This window comes from Chanodichthys erythropterus, chromosome 10, assembly GCF_024489055.1.
Source record: "Chanodichthys erythropterus isolate Z2021 chromosome 10, ASM2448905v1, whole genome shotgun sequence".
Classification (NCBI taxonomy): domain Eukaryota; kingdom Metazoa; phylum Chordata; class Actinopteri; order Cypriniformes; family Xenocyprididae; genus Chanodichthys; species Chanodichthys erythropterus.
This window is the reverse complement of record NC_090230.1, coordinates 32,777,420-32,798,612: the sequence shown is the minus strand read 5'-3', so window position 1 is coordinate 32,798,612 and position 21,193 is coordinate 32,777,420. Positions and strand designations below refer to the sequence as shown.

The 21,193-nt window shown below is 35.4% G+C and overlaps 1 protein-coding gene across 1 annotated transcript; it reads right to left on the bottom strand.

Annotated features, from left to right (window-relative positions):
* Window positions 1–369: 369 nt before the first annotated feature.
* Window positions 370–18,140, bottom strand: mfsd14ba (major facilitator superfamily domain containing 14Ba). Its single transcript, XM_067397376.1, has 12 exons — window positions 17,823–18,140; window positions 14,021–14,119; window positions 12,860–12,922; window positions 12,642–12,769; window positions 11,605–11,719; window positions 11,212–11,430; window positions 10,551–10,664; window positions 8,263–8,334; window positions 7,462–7,574; window positions 7,224–7,321; window positions 6,385–6,539; window positions 370–2,657 (listed from the first exon to the last, which is right to left on the bottom strand). Exons 1-12 carry the CDS (start codon window positions 17,934–17,936, stop codon window positions 2,442–2,444), a joined length of 1,506 nt encoding a protein of 501 aa, XP_067253477.1. The 5' UTR covers window positions 17,937–18,140; the 3' UTR covers window positions 370–2,441.
* Between the last annotated feature and the right edge of the window lie 3,053 nt (window positions 18,141–21,193).

Genomic DNA, 21,193 nt, shown 5'->3' with positions numbered 1-21,193 from the left:
TATAAACTCGGAATTGTGAAAAAGTCCGAATTGTGGTATAAAAAGTCGCAATTACCTTTTTTATAAAAACACATCCGTGCAATTTCAAGCTCTACAAAGAAAGTTTCACGTCGTTTCACTGCATGATAAATATGGCTGAAATGATGCAAAACACATGGAAAAGGGTCAAGGGTGGAGAATAAATTCTGGAAATAGATTCTGTTCATGGTTTGTGTCTGATTCACAGGTCACCAGAGGAGTTGTATTTGTTCGGAATGCTGGAAGTGGAGGAAATGATGCACATGTGGAACAGGTCAGTCTAATGATGACCTCAAACTGAGATGCTCCACAGTGTTCTTCACACGAAACACACAAGAGGCCTCTGGGAAATGTAAAGCATCTCCACTGTATAAGAAAATATGGAATTCATGAACAAATTAATGAGATTCTTCTATCATTCTGATGGAATGATCTTGGAAAAAATCCAAAATCCCATATCGAATATGGAATATGGCTATACAAAAAAAATACAGATAAAAAATATATTCAGATCGAATCTCACCTCGTTCCACAAAATCATCAAAACCTCCAAAAATGAGGTAGCTGGTACGTAGATGTTGGCTGATTTTTAATAAATATGAATTATCCTTTCATTTTAGTAAAAGGAAATATATAAATATCGTTGAGTACAATAGCTCAACAAATGCGCAATGCCAATGCTTTTCTTGAAAGTAAAAATGAAGGTAAAATTTCTCTTATACCAATGTAAAATTTTAAGCAATACTGCAACATTTTTTTACTTATAAACTGAATGCCATTTTTGATCATGTCGGTACACTACTGCATAGAACCTTTACACACACACACACACACACACACACACACACACACACACACACACACACACACACACACACACACACACACACACACACACACACACACACACACACACACACACACACACAATTCATGAAATTCACAATCAAGCCGTGTCCGTATGATACACCTAATTGGCCTAAAGAACTATATTAGCATCAGTAACTACACCAAACCGCTGGTGCTCTAGTGTCTTGGGTTTGGTTAACATTGCCACAAATACTGTTCATGCACTTGCAACCGGATGCATCTCTAATCTATTAAAACCTTGTCGAACGCCACAGGATATGTGACTTTAAGGCTTATATAAAGAAAGTTTGCGCAATCGCTGCAGAAATTCCATCAAATACATTTTAAAAATACTGATCTCAATTTCTATTAGAGCGAATCTCACAAAATCTGTCAAGAACATGCTTGGGTCACATTTGAAATCATAAGAAATGTGTATTTTTTAAATGCAAATAAAGCCTATTTTTAGAAGGGGGAGAAATGTGCTTAATTGTCATTAAAATAATATCACGAAAGTCCAAAAATAGGCTTTATTTTCAGGCTGCAATTAGGGATGGGCGGTATGACGATATCTCGTGGTGTAAATGTCTATTGTTAGAGATTTTTCTATATCATGTATATTGCGGTATGTAAATAAATAGTGTAGCACAGCGAGAAAAGAGAGCATTTGGGTGTAAACCGGATGTGTATTAGTATATTGGATCCGTGCATTCTGTCTTAAAGTGACAGAAGCCTAAAAAAAACCTCTTGCTTTCCGTGTCATTAATGTTAATCAAACAAAAGGGAAAATAACTTACTGCTCTTGACTGAATAACTTTTGTAGCTTTAATAACAATACATTTATATTTAATTCAAACAGTAAAGACTATTAAGTATTTTATTTTCATTATATTTTATTTTTTATTATCATTTGATTATTCAATTTCTGTAAAATAAACCGATTGTACCTGAAAAAATGTATTTGTTTGTCATATTTTTGTTCTATTTGTCCTATTGTTAGTAATTTGCTTTGTTGTTATTTTTAATAACAATAAATAAAATAAAACATCAACTATATTGTGATATATATATTGTTATCATGAAATAAAATCTCATATTGTGAAATAAGATTTCAGTCATATCGCCCACTCCTAGTTGCAATGACCATTTTCATGAAATTCATCCAGTTTTTCCTTCAGTCTTACGAGAGTAACAATAAGCTTCAAGTCACCACAAGCTCCATAAACAATAACCTTTACTGCACTTTGCCCAAATATCTATATATATATATATATAAAGAGCTTTGCCTTTATACTCCAGAAGAATCAAACAAACTCCACCACAGCGCATCCAATCCCACTGATCGAGCCCTTAGAGTGTTGATTCATTTGTACACTGAATGTTAAACACTGTAAAAACGGTCAATAAAAAAGCCTCTGAGTTCCGAACCAATAACCGTTTCATCAAAACAACAAAAATCAGATAAAACACACTAAATAAATACTGCTCGCTCCCAAACGTTAGTCGCCCAACAGGTGGAGGGTTTGCGAATTTTTTTTTTTTCCCCCAAACATGATTTGGGTTGAGGGTTACAGTCACACAGTGCTGTCCTCCAGCAGCGGTTCGAAATCCTCGTCGCTCCCCGGCAGCGGCGTGTTGGTGTGGGCTCCGGCCAGACTCGCGCTGCTCTTACTGCTTTGGCAGGGCGTCCCTGGTGGCGACGGGTTGTCCGGTATGAACAGAGCGACTATAAACGCCACAACCACCGTGCAGGCGCCCAGGAGGAACGGAGGACCAGGGATCATTGTCTTCTACACAAAGCAGGCAAAAAGAAATTGATATTAGGGGAGGTAACATAGGAGATGATGTCATCAAGGATCTATGACACTATGTTTGAGCTATTATTGTTTGTTTATTCAGTTTTTACACCATGTTAGCATCATGGCTGTTTACACAAAATTTACATTATATAAAACATTTCAACTTAACATAAGATAGAAAATCTAAAATACTTTCAGGTGGTACATTTTCAAATATTCCATGCAAGCATGTTTCTGAATAAAAGCATTTTCTAGCAGCATCATAAAAATTGCAATTCAACAAAATATGCTTAATAGTCAAAGGAACTTTACATGAAAGACATAAAGGAGAACTTCACCTATTAATAAAAACCCATGGGTAAGTCTTGAGTGCCCCAGTCTACACCTAGTAAAGACAACCTGATCATGTCTTGATTTGAAATTATAGAAGGTACTTCTTTATATACTAGGGTTTATTTCATACAGCTTATTATTTTTATTTTCATCCCATTCTTTCTGCCACTTATTAGTTATATATAAATGAATTACTGGTTTAAAATCAGAAGGTGGTATTTGACAGTCAGATATTTCCAGGTCAAGCGCATCCCTGGCAGCCATATCCGCTCTCATTTCCAGTAAGTCCAATGTGACTTGGAACCCAGCAAAAATAATATTAAAGTTATCCTTCTTTAAAAAAATCGAATTTGGTTAAGATTTCAACAATTATGGCAAATGTCAGAGGCAATTAAAAAGTCCCATTCTTGACCCTTCTCAATATTTTCCAGAACAAGAAGTAATGCTCGAGCCTCATCTGTGAAAATAGAGCCTTGGTCCGGGATTCGAATGCCATATTGTTGAGCTGCTGATACACTGTTATTGGTCTTTGATCCATCTGTGAATGCAGTTTTATGTAGTGGAAATGAAGACCTTAGCTCAAAGAATTTCTGTTGGTATTCAATTGGATGAGTTTCTATCTTTTTGTGCTGATTCAGAGTCCAAAAAATGGTTGGCTTTTCCAGAGTCCAGGGAGGTGCAGGGAAATAATAGAGCAGTTTTATATAATCCATGTTGATATTTAAGTTCTCTAGATGTGGTTTAATCCATAAACCAAAAGGTCTAATATATTTCAGTCTAGTGTTTGAACTATTAAGTAATTGATATAAAATAAAATAAAATAAAATAAAATAAAATAAAATAAAATAAAATAAAATAAAAATAAAATACAGGTGCTGGTCATATAATTAGAATATCATCAAAAAGTTTATTTATTTCACTAATTCCATTCAAAAAGTGAAACTTGTATATTATATTCATTCATTACACACAGACTGATATATTTCAAATTTTTATTTCTTTTAATTTTGAAGATTATAACTGACAACTAAGGAAAATCCCAAATTCAGTATCTCAGAAAATTAGAATATTACTTAAGACCAATACAAAGAAAGGATTTTTAGAAATCTTGGCCAACTGAAAAGTATGAACATGAAAAGTATGATCATGTACAGCACTCGATACTTATGTCGTTGGGGGTCATTTTGCCTGAATTACTGCAGCAATGTGGCGTGCCATGGAGTCGATCAGTCTGTGGCACTGCTCGGGTGTTATGAGAGCCCAGGTTGCTCTGACAGTGGCCTTCAGCTCTTCTGCATTGATTTTCTATGGGGCTAAGGTCAGGCGAGTTTGCTGGCCAATTAAGAACAGGGATACCATGGTCCTTAAACCAGGTACTGGTAGTTTTGGCACTGTGTGCAGTGTGTCCTGCATCTCCATAAAGTTGGTCAGCAGCAGGAAGCATGAAGTGCTCTAAAACTTCCAGGTATACGCTGCGTTGACCTTGATCCTCAGAAAACACAGTGGACCAACACCAGCAGATGACATGGCACCCCAAACCATCACTGACTGTGGAAACTTTACACTGGACCTCAAGCAACGTGGATTGTGTGCCTCTTCTCTCTTCCTCCAGACTCTGGGACCCTGATTTCCAAAGATAATGCAAAATTTACTTATATCAGAGAACATAACTTTGGACCACTCAGCAGCAGTCCAGTCCTTTTTGTCTTTAGACGCTTCTGACGCTGTCTGTTGTTCAAGAGTGGCTTGACACAAGGAATGCGACAGCTGAAACCCATGTCTTGCATACGTCTGTGCGTTGTGGTTCTTGAAGCACTGACTCCAGCTGCAGTCCACTCTTTGTGAATCTCCCCCACATTTTTGAATGGGTTTTGTTTCACAATCCTCTTCAGGGTGTGGTTATCCCTATTGCTTGTACACTTTTTTCTACAACATCTTTTCCTTCCCTTCACCTCTCTATTAATATGCTTGGACACAGAGCTCTGTGCCTCTTTTGCTTTTGTGTCTTGCCCTCCTTGTGCAAGGTGTCAATGGTCGTCTTTTGGACAACTGTCAAGTCAGCAGTCTTCCCCATGTTTGTGTAGCCTACAGAACTAGACTGAGAGACCATTTAAAGGCCTTTGCAGGTGTTTTGAGTTAATTAGCTGATTAGAGTGTGGCACCAGGTGTCTTCAATATTGAACCTTTTCACAATATTCTAATTTTCTGAGATACTGAATTTGGGATTTTCCTTGGTTGTCAGTTATAATCATCAAAATTAAAAGAAATAAACATTTGAAATATATCAGTCTGTGTGTAATGAATGAATATAATATACAATTTATCTTCCAAAATCTGGCAGTAAGGTGTGGGAGTTCACTTTTAGTCCATCTCTTATCCTGAAATGTCCATCTTGCAGAGATGGACTAAATGATCTTCCAAAACTTACTGCCGGATTCTGGAAGATAAATTCTTCAAACAGTGGTACAAGAGGATGTGGTGCTGGTCCTTCAGGAGTCACTCTCAAGCGGTCTGTCTATAAGGCCTATAAAAACCCAGTCTTCATGTACTTTATAACACTTCAGCTTGTGATTCTTATTAAGAGCGGATCATTTTTTAGGATTCTTCACCTAACCTAAGTCTCTGAGATCCTGACACCTCACACTTCTGAAGACTCCAGGTAGGTTTCAGTACTGGGAAATGGTGGCGCTGGAGACTAAAGGGTTCCTGATGGTTTCACACTTAATTCTTCACCTTAATTCTTAATTATTTTGCAGTTAACGTGTATTTTCTTCTCCAGCTGTTTTTGTATGACCCCGCTGACCCAATGAGCATTTCACTGTCCAATGGTCATGCTTTAACTTTGCAATTTCTAGTATTAGATTAGTATTGCGTCCTTCTCATGAGTATTTAATAATTTTTGACTTTTATGTCTGAGTTAAATATATTTTTTGGCTCATTTTATCTGTAAAAGAAAACCTGCCTAATTATTCTGCACACCTGAATATAGGGCATTTTTCATTTCCAGCCTTCATGAACAATTATATATCACTTATAAATGATTAAAAACAATATTAATAGTAGTTATTAAGATTGATGTGGATTGGAATTGGTAAAATGTGCTTGGAAAAAAAATATGATCAGAAAATCAACTTGCCTAATAATTCTGCACTCCCTGTATATTATATATATATACAATTTAAAGCAAAGTCATTGTACCCAAATAGATTTACAAAAAAAAAAAAAAAAAAAAAAAAAACATTTTAAGCATTTAAAATGCCATGAGTGCTTTTGAGTGATGATGCAAATGAATTACTAAATTAATGTTTTTGAACTGATTCACTGAACTCTTCCTGCAAGAGAGACAGACAGAGTGACTGTAAAGGCGGTTGAATGGAGCGTGTACCTCTGTGGGGATCTGAACAGGGATGGCGTAGTCAGGTTGGATGGTGGTGATCCCGCTCAGCTCGACATTAAAGAGGAAGAAAACAAAGCCATAGAGTGCAGGACCCAGACCGTTACAGAGACCCCGAATACCTGTTATCATGCCCTGAACCAGACCTGAGGTAATAAAACACACACAGCTTATATGAACACTACACACTATAAACTCTTGATGGCTGAGATTGTCACTTAAAGGGGACCATAATGCCCCTTTTACAAGATGTAATATAAGTCTCTGGTGTTTCCAGAATGTGTCTGTTAAGTTTCAGCTCAAAATCCCCCACAGATCATTTATTATAGCTTGTCAAATTTGACCCTATTTGGGTGTGAGCAAAAACACACCATTTGTGTGTGTGTCCCTTTAAATGCAAATGAGCTGCTGCTCCCCGCCCCCTTTCCAGAAGAGGGCGGAGCTTTAACAGCTTGTGCTTCTGTTGCTCAACAACAACAAAGCTGGAGAATCTCATGCAGCCGATTTAGTCTAGACTAGTTAGTAGTGTGTTGAAACTGGCAGTTATGGTAAGGGGCGGGACATTTCCCCAAACACACTTGAAAAGCTTGACCAATCACAACACACTACTCCTGCCGACCAATCAAAGCATACTGTACTTTTCAGAAGGAGGGGCTTCATAGAGACAGTAACTAAACAGAGCGTTACTGACAAATACTGTGTTTTTAGAACATTTAAGCATGAAAACCTGTTCTAGTAGAGCCCAAAAGCAAAATGAAGGGCATAGTAGTTCCCCTTTAAAGAAAAAATATTTGTTTTGAAAATGTGAAAGTTTGCATGTAAGACTTTACCCTGTTTATCCGGATCTGCGCTGCGTGACACTAACGCGCTCACTGCAGGGAACGTTATGCTGGACATGGCTGCCACCGCACCGGCCGCCCACATCATCCTAAATGACAACAAAAATAACATCACGCTTCTGGACACGGTGAACACCAAATGGAAGTGTCTCGCTCGTCTTGAACCAGACGGTTGTTATGTAACGTCTGCATAAGCAGGTCATTTATCTTGATCGAGAAGTTAACTCACCACGGCTCGGACCCTAAACCGTACCAGGCCAGCTGGACAATCTGGAAACCCAGACCCAGAAGAACGGTGTTCTTGTTCCCGATGGTCCTCATTAATAAAGTGAGAAAAAGCGTCTGTCGGGAAACACAAGGGAATGAATAATTACACCGCCCTGCACCATATTTGCTGAACTGAATCCAATACTTGTTTCTTGCTCATTTTATGGTGCTCATTCCAAAAATAGTGCCTGTTTTACTCTAGCATGTCACTTTCTCACAAAACATGATGTGCATTTCATTACATTTTGGCTTTTGACAACCAGTTGTAACGTGAAGAAGTCTTGTATTATCCTTGAATCACTAGAAAAGCTTCCCATCTTCCTCTGAGCCGGGTAACAACCATTAGTTCAATTCTCAGACGATTAACACATGTAGGACATTATCTTATGCCTGTTGTTTTTTAACTCAGCATCATCAAATGAGGTAATATTAGGCCTTTTTTGCAAATCAGCAGATTTTTTTCAGTGTTATTGTGCTTTTTTTCATTGCTACATTGTATTGAATTACAAAAGATGTGGAGCAAAGCTGCTAGAATTCACTTTGGTTGCTAAAAATAAAACCCCACCACTTAAATAAAGCAGACAGTGGCGTGCTATCTGCTCATTACAGCTCTGCCTATATTTCATTACATTTACCGTTGAACTTTTTAAAGGAATTCAATTCAATTAGAAAGCGTTTGCGAGAGCCACTTTCACAAGACGCCTTTCCAGCTCAACGACACAAGTAATAAGGCAGAGCGAAGAATATTGCCTCAATTAAATACCTGCGCCAGGATGGAGAGGATTCCCACCACGCCGATGAACACCGCGATCGTTTTGGGCGAGAAGTTAATGACCTGAGAGACACAGAGAAAGAGGCACATCGCTATCAGTCTGCACCACTGGGCCTGAATCGAATTAACTCTGTTATGTCCAGTAATGAGCCGTCACTGAACTCAACTCAACAGCCAGACAACATGCCACTAACAATCCACATAAACCTGGAACTTCCTAAGGAACCTGATGAGTACATGAACTTAAATGATTTTAGCAAATGGCTGCAATATAACAAAGAGTGAAAAATGTAAGGGGGTCTGAATACTTTCCATACCCACTGTGTATATATATATATATATATATATATATATATATATATATATATATATATATATATATATATATGTTAATACACATATATATATACACTTTTGCTGAAAAGTTTGATTTTTTTAATGTTTTTAAAAGAAGTCTCACCAAGGCTTCATTTATTTGATCCAAAATACAGTAAAAACAGTAATATCATGAAACATTTTTACAATTTAAAATAACTTTTCTATTTGAACATATTTTAAAATGCAATTTATTCCTGTGATCAAAGCTGAATTTTCAGCATCATTACTCCAGTCTTCAGTGTCACATGATCCTTCAGAAATCATTCAAATATGCTGATTTGCTGCTCAAGAATTATTATTAAAGGTCCCGTTTTTCGTGGTTTTTTGAAGCTTTGATTGTGTTTATAGTGTGCAATATAACATGTGTTCATGTTTCGCGTGTAAAAAAACACAGTATTTTTCACATAATTTACTTATCTGTATACCGCTGTTTCCACTGTCATAAAAACGGGCTGATGACTTCCTTGTTCTATGAAGTCCCTCCTTCAGAAATACGTAACGAGTTCTGATTGTGCCAGCGGTTCCTGTGTTGTGATTCGACAGCAGCTTAGCGAACCTTGCCCGGAAAGGTCACGCCTCTTACCATAACGTGGAGATACATGCGCTCAGTGTTATTGTAAACATGTCTTTAATTTTACCCTATCAATTTGAGCCGGAATCAGACCCGGTGATTGAACTGCGGGATGAAAATAACAGCGTTTCAACGACATGGCGACAAACACACTCTACAAACGCAACTCTTGTGTATTCCTGTGGGCGGAGGTTAGTCAAAAAAACTGTTTTAGTGACGTCATTAAAGAAGGAAGTAGAGGGATGTAGTCCAAACTGGCCGTTCGATGTAGGCGACTTCTGTTAAATAAAATATCTCGCTTGGCATTGAACTTTGAGCTTTAATATTTTACAGATTTTATTAATACTCTAACAACAACATTACACACTAACTAACGTTTGAAACATGGGATCACGAAGAACGGGACCTTTAATGTTGAAAACAGTTGTGTACAATTTTTTTCAGGATTATTTGATGAATAGAAAGTTCAAAAGAACAGCATTTATGTGAAATATAAAGCTTTTTCAACATTATAAATGTATACTGTCACTTTTGATCAATTTAATGCATCCTTGCTGAATAAAAGTATTATTTTTTTAATTTCTTTCCAAAAAAAAAAAAAAATGACCCCAAACTTTCAAATGCTAGTGATAATGCTGAAAAAGCTTTAGATTTCAGATAAATGCTGTTCTTTTGAACTTTCTATTATTTCACTAATATTTCACAATATTACTGTTGTTGCTGTATTATATGGATCAAATAAATGAAGCCTTGATGAGCAGAAGAGACTTCTTTCAAAAACATAAAAAATCTTACCAACCCCAAACTTTTGAACATTAGTGTACACACTGTTGCATTTTTGGTCAAATGTTGTGTAAAAATACTTTTGTACTTTTGACAGTCGATCAAATAATGATGATCAAGAAAAAGGTCAAGGGTCAAAAATTGGATTTAGAAGGTCGTCAAGTGCATTGCATTGTGGGATACGGTATTTCCTGCAGTTTGATCTGTTTTGTTGGTCTTCATGCATACACACATTTGCACACTGCACAGACAGTATGAGTACTGTGGTAGTGTGTTTATTTACTTATCCTACTTTAACTTGTTTACTTCATTTAAAGCGTGTTGCTGCTAAAACACTTCCAGTCATAAGTGCGGCACCATCCGAGCAAATGAATCATGGGAGTGTTAAACAATAGCAGACTGTGAAAACATGCAGTCAGTTGTTGCATAACCTGCCTTGGAGGATAAACTGCTAATTAAAGTTTAATGGAAGCAGACAGCTGATTTAATAGGGGAACATTAAATATAGAATCGTCACATTTGTTCATTATAAACCAAGAAGCCTTACCTGACGCAAGTAGAGGAAAAAGCTGGAGTATTGACCCGCCTCGGGCAGATAGGACAGAAATACCGTTATACAAATGAGAAGAACGGTTGTGTCCTGCCCAACTTTCCGCAGAGACTGTAAAAAACACAAACATCATCAATAAAACGTCCAGTATCTCGTAAAACCTAAGTCTCCCATGATGAAAGGTCTTTTATATATCAGTATTTTATTTTAATCATCAGTATCAGAGTCTAAATAAGCCCATATTGTAAGCAGATAATATTTTTCCCCATTTAAACCTGATTTTAATTTATTTCTTTATAAAACACTATGTAAACAACTGTTCAAGGCCCTATTAGTAATGCATTAACTAACAATGAGCAATATTGATTACAGTATTTATTAATCTTTGTTTCAATTAGTTCATATAATTATAACTATTCATCATGTTTATCATATTAACAGATACAAATTTTGATTTTAGTAACGTATTAGTAAATGTTGTATTTAAGATTAATACATGCTTTTTCATTGTTAGTTCATGTTAACTAATGCAGTTGCCTGATGTTAACAAATGAAACCTTATTCTAAAGTGTTACAAAAAAATGCCAATCTGAGGTGAAGAGGCAAATTATTTTGAAGGAAGAAAGAATATTTGACCATTTTATGAGCATATCCTTACAGCAATCGGGTCGGCCTGTTCCCAGGAGATTGGCGCTCCCCAGGTGTTGAGCCTCATCTTGTCGGGCAGCGACTCTGGGACGGCCAGCAGTATGAAGCAGATGTCGGCCAGAGCGATAAGGGTCGCCACCAGCACCACCAGATTATCGCCGTAACTGGCCGAGAGGTACGCGCCGATGGCCGGGCTGGTGACAAGACTCGCTGCGAACGTCGCAGACACCTGGAACCATTAAACAGGCAAAGTGGAATATAAATGACTCAAGGAGACTGAATCCAGGTCATGTAGAATTTTGTAAATAGAAAAATCCTAAAACAGCTTCACTGATTTGGGAAGTCGTATTACTATGACATCTTTCCAAAATGCATTTAGTATTTAATAAAAAGAGCCGCTTACAAGTCCATATGCCGTACTCCTCTCGCGCTCATCCGTAACGTCTGCGATGTACGCGAAGATTACGGAGAAAGTGACGGAAAAAGCACCGGACACTGATATCATGGCAAAGTACCACCTGAAAACAACAAGAAATATGAAACAAGATTAATTAAAAGGAAACAGGATATCTCAAGAAGTTGTTTTAAGACCAGGGTTCCTCAAACTTTTGATGTACGATGAATTTCCATGAATTTTCCAGTTGTTTGCAATTATTGGACAAAACATTTCAAAGCTGAAGGGTGTCATTTCTGCGCCAACCGCATCACCACTGGTTGGACAAACAAAGCGGAGTATAACAAAAAAAAATAATATTAAAAATTAAATGTAATAAAAATATAATTATTATTATTATATATTTTTATTGAATTAATAGCCCTATATTTTTTAATATTTTATATATATATATATATATATATGTGTTTATATTGGTATTAAAATGTTATAATATTTAATATAATCCATTATATTCATTATTTAATATAATGAATACAATAAGTCATGGAAAATCATGGAATCTTCATAAGTGATTAAGTCATGTATTAAAAAAATAAATAAATAAATAAATATACATATATATATATATATATATATATATATATATATATATATATATATATAAAACATATATATATAGATTATATAAATATAAAAGTAGAATAGATATATATAATATATATATATATAATATTGAAAAAATTAATATATATATAAAAATATATGTAAAATATATATAAAAATATATATATATATATATATATATATATATATATATATATATTTATTTATTTAATTTATTTTTTTTTTTTAATACATGACTTAATCACTTATGAAGATTCCATGATTTTCCATGACTTATTGTATTCATTTTCATAATCACAATTTTAAAATTCCCCGATATTTCCAGGTTTTTCTATGACTGAGGTAACTCTGCAAGACACATCCATTAAGTATCATCTGACCAAAAATATCATTCGAGGTCATGGCAGGACGGGTCTTACCACGGACTGAGTCTCATGAGCGGGATGGGCGCACACGTGAAGAACACGGTAACCAATAGAAACGATCTCCTGCCCCACACGTCTGATAGAGCACCAATCAACGGTGCGCTCATAAACGACAGCAAACCCTGATGAATAAAATGAGAAAAAAATTATTATATTAACAGAAACCACTACAGATGAACTCAGGAATAAAATAAATGGCAGACAACACCTACCTTCACTCCCTGGATGAGGCCGTTTATTAAGAAAGTGTGTGTGGGGAATGTTTCGTGTAAAACCTACAGATGAAAAATACACATTTATGCAGAATCTGTGAGAATTATTTCAACACCCAGATAAAACGTAATACTATTTATTTCTCAAAATGAAAGGTGTACTAAGTCATTTCATATGCCTGTTTTACTGACTCTTATTTGCCTTCCCAAACAACCAGAGACTAGGGAATGATGGGAATGATTTCAGCTCCATAATGCTTCTGTTAACCTGTTAAGTTTAGGTTTCTCCATCTAATATTCATATTTTATTTTATTTCAGCTTTATTTCAATTAACGGTTTTAATTTTGGTTAACAAAATCAACACTGCTGTTAACAAAGAAAATTTTGTAAAACAAAAATCTTGAAAAACTTTTTTGTTTTTCGTTTCATTTAAATTTTCGAATCACAATTTTTTTTTCAAAATCACGAGATCACAATTCTCCCACGATTCTGAACAGACAACGAAACAAAATAACACGTAATTTACTAGAGGTTCTGACAAAATGTTAATTTCTGCAGTCTGTTTAAAAATGTTTAATTCATTCGAATGAATACTTCAAAAAATAGATTTGAGTGAACGATTCAATGACTCACTAATAAATAATTCACTTGTTTCATTACTGGATGAATCAGCGTTTTTGAACAAATCTCTTGAATGAATGATTCAATGACAAATACATTTTTAACAGTGATTTATCGCCACCTACTGGTGAAACAATGTAATGATGCATTCGTTATTTGAAGCGCCAAGTTACTCTCAATGATTTGCTCTATTTTGATTGCTATCATAGACATCAGTGTTTATATCCAAACTATAAACTTTTATCCCAGTACTTCTGTGATAGTTTGAATTATTGTAACACATAAATAACCTAAACATGATAACTGCTCTCTCACAGATTTACATGTCCCAGTGTCATTTTGTCAAAGGTTTAAAGGACACAGGAGAATCATTGTCATTTGTGTTTGAATAAGATTGTGACCTTTTAATGATTAATCATGCAGCTCTACTTTATACTGACACCTATTGGTGTGAATTTTGACATAAACAACTTAGAGCACCTATAACTGAAGCATTTATCCTGATAAACATGAACTAAATGAGAATTAGAAGAACTCACAGTAAGCATTGGCGTCGTCAGGAGACCCCAGGCGAAAAACTCCAGAAAGATGACCACAACAGCATGATACACGCTCGGCTTCCCGATTCCCTGCTGGACCTGGAACATCATAAATATAAACGGCTCATTATTCATAATGCTGATTGTAATCTTGAATGTGGCACATTTCCAATCTCCACAGCTTTCAATGGGACTGATCTCATTGCTATTCCTCTGAGACACACAAAAGACTTCACTGCATAATAGAAGAAAGAAATTCAGCTGTGCCAAACTCTCAACCCACTACGGACAGACTTCAGAGTCTTGATGTGATGCTTAAAGGGATAGTTGAAAATTATCCCATGATTTACTCACCCTCAAGTCATACTAGGTGTATATGACTATATGACTTGCTTTTCCAAGCTTCATAATGGTAGTAAAATGCATCTATCCATTATTAAAGTACTCCACAGGGGGTTAATAAAGACCTTCTGAAGTGAAGCGATGCATTTTTGTAAGAAAAATATTCATATTTAGAACTTTATAATCTAAAATAACTAGCTTCTGTCAGATGACCGTATGTATACTTTCGTCACAAGAGCTTAAACGCATCTCACAGTTCAAACAAATAGGGCTGGGCAACAAACTGAAGCTCCTCTTCTCTTATATCGAAATCCTCTGACAATTCCTGACCGGTGTTTTGTTTTGCTTTATCCTCTGTGCTTCCGCGTTCGGCATTACGTCATGCATCGGGTCAGAGGTCACTCTTCTGCCGCAAATCGATGTCGGAAGCTAGTTATTATAGTTAATAAAGTTTTAAATATGGATATTTAAATCGCTTCACTTCAGAAGGTCTTTATTAACCCCCTGGAGCCGTATGGATTATATTTATGATGAATGGATGCATTTTTTGGGGGCTTCAAAACACACCCCCTGTTTACTACCATTATAAAGTTTGGTAGAGCCAGGATATTTTTAAATACACTGCCCTCCAAAAGTCTGGAAACGCCCTAGAAAAGTGGGGTTTTGGACAATATTGGCATGAATCCTTTTTCATTTGTGATAATTTTGCACTGGTAAGGGACAACACAAACTACAAAAACATATTTTATTACATAAACAGTTTATACATAGAAAAAACTTTTCAATTCATCAAAATATCCAGCATTAGCAGCTATCTGACCTAAACTGGGTTCTGATTGGTTTATTGTATTCTAAACTTAATTGGCAATCAATTGTTGAAGCTAATAAAGTGTGTTGACCCAAAAATCTTTTACAAACCTGGGCCAAGTTTAATCCAGTAAGCAGGCATCACAGCTGGCAAAGGGGCATGTCTGACTTTGACATGTATATATTGCCATTATTATGTAATCAAAATGAAAATTTGTATTGCTGGTCTTCAATGATAATGTCAAGTTACTGTAATGTATTTGCACCAAAAAATGGTAAGGATTTATGCTGATATCATCCAAAACCACACTTTGCCCAGGGGTGTTTCCAAACTTTTGGAGGGCAGTGTATATCTCCGATTGTGTTCGTCTGAAACAAGATAGTCATATACACCTAGGATGGCTTGACGGCGAGTAAATCATGGGATAATTTTCATTTTTGCATGAACTATCCCTTTAAAATACACTTGCCCGTATTGTCTTATGAATGGGCATAGTGAGTTAATAATATAATTTAATCCCATTTGAACATAAAGCAGGAAACACAGAGATGTTATTTGGGTGAAAACAGAAAAAATTGTTTCCTATCCAAATATTTGCGGTCAAAAAAGACCAAAGCTTTGAAATGTAATTTTTTTTTTTTTCTTGGGGAAAATCAATAATATATTTTTGATTATTATTTAGAATTTTGAGGGGATTTTATGATACTATGCAATATTTATACAATTTTATGATCTATTTTTTTCCATTAAAATATATGCAATATTTCAGATTAAAATAGAGTAAAGGCCTTTAACATATTCAAATCATGTCTATGATTTTTTTTGTGAGTTCACATAGCTAATACGACAAAAATCACCAACAGTCATCCCATTCCAATCAAGCAAAAAAATTAAAAACGTAAAAGAGGCCTAGAGTAGGATTAACAAAAATAACTAGTTCTGAATTTTGAATGGATGCATGAAGCTCTTTAAAGGGTTTCAAGGCTAGAAACTCTGAGCACTTCTTGTGTAATGCAATATAAACGTTTCAAATATACATAAATAATGTAAAGGAAGTGTGACTTGCATGTGTGAATTGCATGTGGCATATCCATTTCTTCCCTTAGTTATTTTGCATTTAAATATCCTTTAAAAGAAGTGTCTGTATGTTTACAAATACATTTCAAATTCTGTTTTTATTATTTCCACATTTCAAATGCATTAAAGGGTTAGTTCACGCAAAAATGAAAATTCTGACATTTAATCCACACCCGTAAGACCTTCGTTAATCTTTGGAACACAGATTAAGATATTTTTGTTGAAATCCGATGGCTCAGTGAGCATAGGGAGCAATGTCACTTCCTCTCTCAAGATCCATTAATGTACTAAAAACATATTTAAATCAGTTCATATGAGTACAGAGGTTCAATATTAATATTATAAAGCGACGAGAATATTTTTGGTGCGCCAAAAAAACAAAATAACGACTTATGTAGTGATGGCCGATTTCAAAACACTTCTTAAGGAAGCTTCGGAGCGTTGAATCAGTGTATCGAATCAGTGGTTCGGAGCGCCAAAATCACGTGATTTCAGCATTTTGACATGCGATCCGAATCATGATTCGACACGCTGATTCATAACGCTCCGAATCTTCCTGAAGCAGTGTTTTGAAATCGGCCATCACTACATAAGTCGTTATTTTGTTTTTTTTGGTGCACCAAAAATATTCTTGTCGCTTTATAATATTAATATTGAACCTCTGTACTCACATGAACTGATTTAAATATGTTTTTAGTACATTAATGGATCTTGAGAGAGGAAATGTCATTGCTGGCTATGGAGGCCTCACTTAGCCATCGGATTTCAACTAAAATATCTTAATTTGTGTTCTGAAGATTAACGAAGGTCTTACGGGCGTGGAATGGCATGAGGGTGAGTAATAAATGACAGAATTTTAATTTTTGGGTGAACTAACCCTTAAATTAAGGTTAATTGGGGCACTTTTTGCTATTAAGATGACTGGGGGAACAAATTAGCAAACAAATCTTTGTCTTATTAATTAATAAATATACTAAATGTCTTAATGAATCAAGCTGAACAGGACATCAGCAAATGACATCACATACAGTAATGAATGAAGATTTCGGTGTCCCCATGACAACAGATTGAGCTCTTGTGAAGCGCGCGTGCGTCAGATAGGTGTTGTGCGCGCGTTCGCGTCAGTTACGTAATAGCCGAATACAGCACTTCAATCAGCTAATGTAGCATCTGTTAGCATCTCCTCACCTTCCTAAAGACGATCGATATCACACATGACACGTTTTGATACACTAGTAGAAATGTTATAAAGACCCTAAACGACATTTAGCGATACATAAAATGATTAAACGACGATTCGATCCTTTTAAAAAATATAAAAGTGGTGTGATTTGTCAGCTAGCCGATCCGCTATCAGTGCGCACGTATGCGCGGATAACCAGATATTATTGTTTATATATCCATATTATCACGAAATATGTCATTTAAATACACATTTTACATTCTTAAGAGCTTTTACAGGGCCTACTGTAGCCAATATCAACACAAAACATCAGCGCTCCATTGAATCTCAATCTCAATGGCGTGTTGAATTTGTCGTATGCCGCGCGCTCGTGTCATGTATGTTATTCTTACCGGATTGTCATGCTTCATTATGATCCTCTTGACCAGCACAACTTGGCCGGTGTGTTTTTGGTCTATCTCCCCCTTCTCCATCATCTTCTTCATCATTATGTCATCACATCTCATGTGAGTTACATAGAATCCATCCTGCTGAGTGCATATCGGCGGTCCACCTCCTCCTTCCAGCTTTACTAGCGAGTTCAGCCGTCCAAATATGATTTCGGTCTTTCTATTCGGTTATTAACATCCAGCAGAAACCAGACTGTACCGATAATTTGCTGCCACTCTGTCCGTCTCTCCCGTGTGTTGTGTTAGTGTTACGTGATTGCAGTGCGCAGAACAGCGACGCCACGCGGTGAGAGTGTGAAACAACGAGCAGCTGTTCCTGAACCAGCCTCATATGATGCTCTCGATTCATGTGCGGTGGCGGATGCTGGACTCAGCTGATCTGGACTCAGGATGATGGACCAGTTTCTCACTGGCCAAGTGACAGAGGTGCGTCACGCTTTATTACCTTATCAGATGATGTTTTCTCTTTTCAGAGGATGTTACCAAGGCTCAGAGTGGAGGATGACACTTCACTATCATTACAGATTACTATAAATACATTACTATAATATCTATCTATCTATCTATCTATCTATCTATCTATCTATCTATCTATCTATCTATCTATCTATCCTTCATTCATCCATTTACCATCTATCTATCTATCTATCTATCTATCTATCTATCTATCTATCTATCTATCTATCTATCTATCGTTCAATTGTTCATTCATTCATCCATCCATCCATCCATCCATTTATCATCCATTTATCTATACATTTACTATCTATCTATCCATTTATCATCTATCTATCGTTCCTTCATCTATCCATTTATCTATCCATTTATCTATCCATTTATCTATCCATCAATCTATCTATCTATCTATCTATCTATCTATCTATCTATCTATCTATCGTTCATTCATCTATCCATCCATCCATCCATCATTCTATCTATCTATCTATCTATCTATCTATCTATCTATCTATCTATCTATCGTTCATTCATTCATTCATTCATTCATCCATCCATCCATCCATCCATCTATCTATCTATCTATCTATCTATCTATCTATCTATCTATCTATCTATCTATCTATCTATCCATCCATCCATCCATCCATCCATCCATCCATCCATCCATCCATCCATCCATCCATCCATCCATCCATCCATCCATCCATCCATCTATCTATCTATCTATCTATCTATCTATCTATCTATCTATCTATCTATCTATCCATCCATCCATCCATCCATCCATCCATCCATCCATCCATCCATCCATCCATCCATCCATCCATCCATCCATCCATCCATCCATCCATCCATCTATCTATCTATCTATCTATCTATCTATCTATCTATCTATCGTTCATTCATTCATTCATTCATTCATTCATTCATTCATCCATCCATCCATCCATCCATCCATCCATCCATCCATCCATCCATCCATCCATCCATCCATCCATCTATCTATCTATCTATCTATCTATCTATCCATCCATCCATCCGTCTATCCATCCATCTATCCATTCCATCCATCCATCCATCCATCTATCTATCTATCTATCTATCTATCTATCTATCTATCTATCTATCTATCTATCGTTCATTCATTCATTCATTCATCCATCCATCCATCCATCCATCCATCCATCCATCCATCCATCCATCCATCTATCTATCTATCTATCTATCTATCTATCTATCTATCTATCTATCTATCTATCTATCTATCTATCTATCTATCTATCTATCGTTCATTCATTCATTAATCTATCTATCTATCTATCTATCTATCTATCTATCTATCTATCTATCTATCGTTCCTTCATCTACCCATCCATCCATTTATCTATCCATTTATCATCTATCTATCTATCTATCTATCTATCTATCTATCTATCTATCTATCTATCTATCGTTCATCCATCCATTTACCATCTATCTATCTATCTATCTATCTATCTATCTATCTATCTATCTATCTATCTATCTATCTATCTATCTATCTATCTATCTATCTATCGTTCCTTCATCTATCCATCCATCCGTCCATCCATCCATTTATCTATCCATTTATCATCCATCTATCTATTTATCTATCTATCTATCGTTCATTCATCCATCCATCCATCCATCCATTTATCTATACATTTACTATCTATCTATCGTTCGTTCGTTCGTTCGTTCGTTCGTTCGTTCATCCATCCATCCATCTATCCATCCATCCGTCCATCCATCCATTTATCTATCCATTTATCAATACATTTTCTATTTATCTATCTATCTATCTATCTATCGTTCATCCATCCATTTATCATCTATCTATCTATCGTTCAATCGTTCATTCATTCATCCATCCATCCATTTATCATCCATTTATCTATACATTTACTATCTATCTATCCATTTATCATCTATCTATCGTTCCTTCATCTATCCATCCATCCATTTATCTATCCATTTATCTATCTATCTATCTATCTATCTATCTATCTATCTATCTATCGTTCATTCATCTATCCATCCATCCATCATCATTCTATCTATCTATCTATCTATCTATCTATCTATCTATCTATCTATCTATCTATCTATCTATCTATCTATCTATCTATCTATTTATCTATCTATTATTTGTTCATTCATCCATCCATCCATCCATCCATCATCGATCCATCCATCTATCTATCTATCTATCTATCTATCTATCTATCTATCTATCTATCTATCTATCTATCTATCTATCTATCTATCTATCTATCTATCTATCTATCTATCTATCGTTCAATTGTTCATTCATTCATCCATCCATCCATCCAGCCATTTATCATCCATTTATCTATACATTTACTATCTATCTATCCATTTATCATCTATCTATCGTTCCTTCATCTATCCATTTATCTATCCATTTATCTATCCATCAGTCTATCTATCTATCTATCTATCTATCTATCTATCTATCTATCTATCTATCTATCTATCTATCGTTCATTCATCTATCCATCCATCCATCATTCTATCTATCTATCTATCTATCTATCTATCTATCTATCTATCTATCGTTTTATCGTTGTACATTAAAAACAATAATATTTTATATTATAATATCTAATAACAGATTGTGTAGTTTTATAATATTATTTTATAAATAATACATTATTTAAAAGTATTTAAAAGTGATTTATATTTTATTTTAAAGTGTGAGAAAGACCTTAATGTATGGTCTTTAGTTTGCTTTATCCAGCAACCGGGTTATTTAGGTTACAATAATACATTTAATATTAATACTTGAGACTGAGACAATTATTTTCATGGTT

Coding starts and splice junctions, on each gene's coding strand:
- mfsd14ba (XM_067397376.1), bottom strand. CDS start 17,936: ATGAGATGTGATGACATAATGATGAAGAAGATGATGGAGAAGGGGGAG. Junction 11,431..11,604: donor GGAGTACGGCATATGGACTT/GTAAGCGGCTCT, acceptor TAATGGTTCCAG/GTGTCTGCGACGTTCGCAGC. Junction 8,335..10,550: donor TTTTCCTCTACTTGCGTCAG/GTAAGGCTTCTT, acceptor TGTGTCTCTCAG/GTCATTAACTTCTCGCCCAA.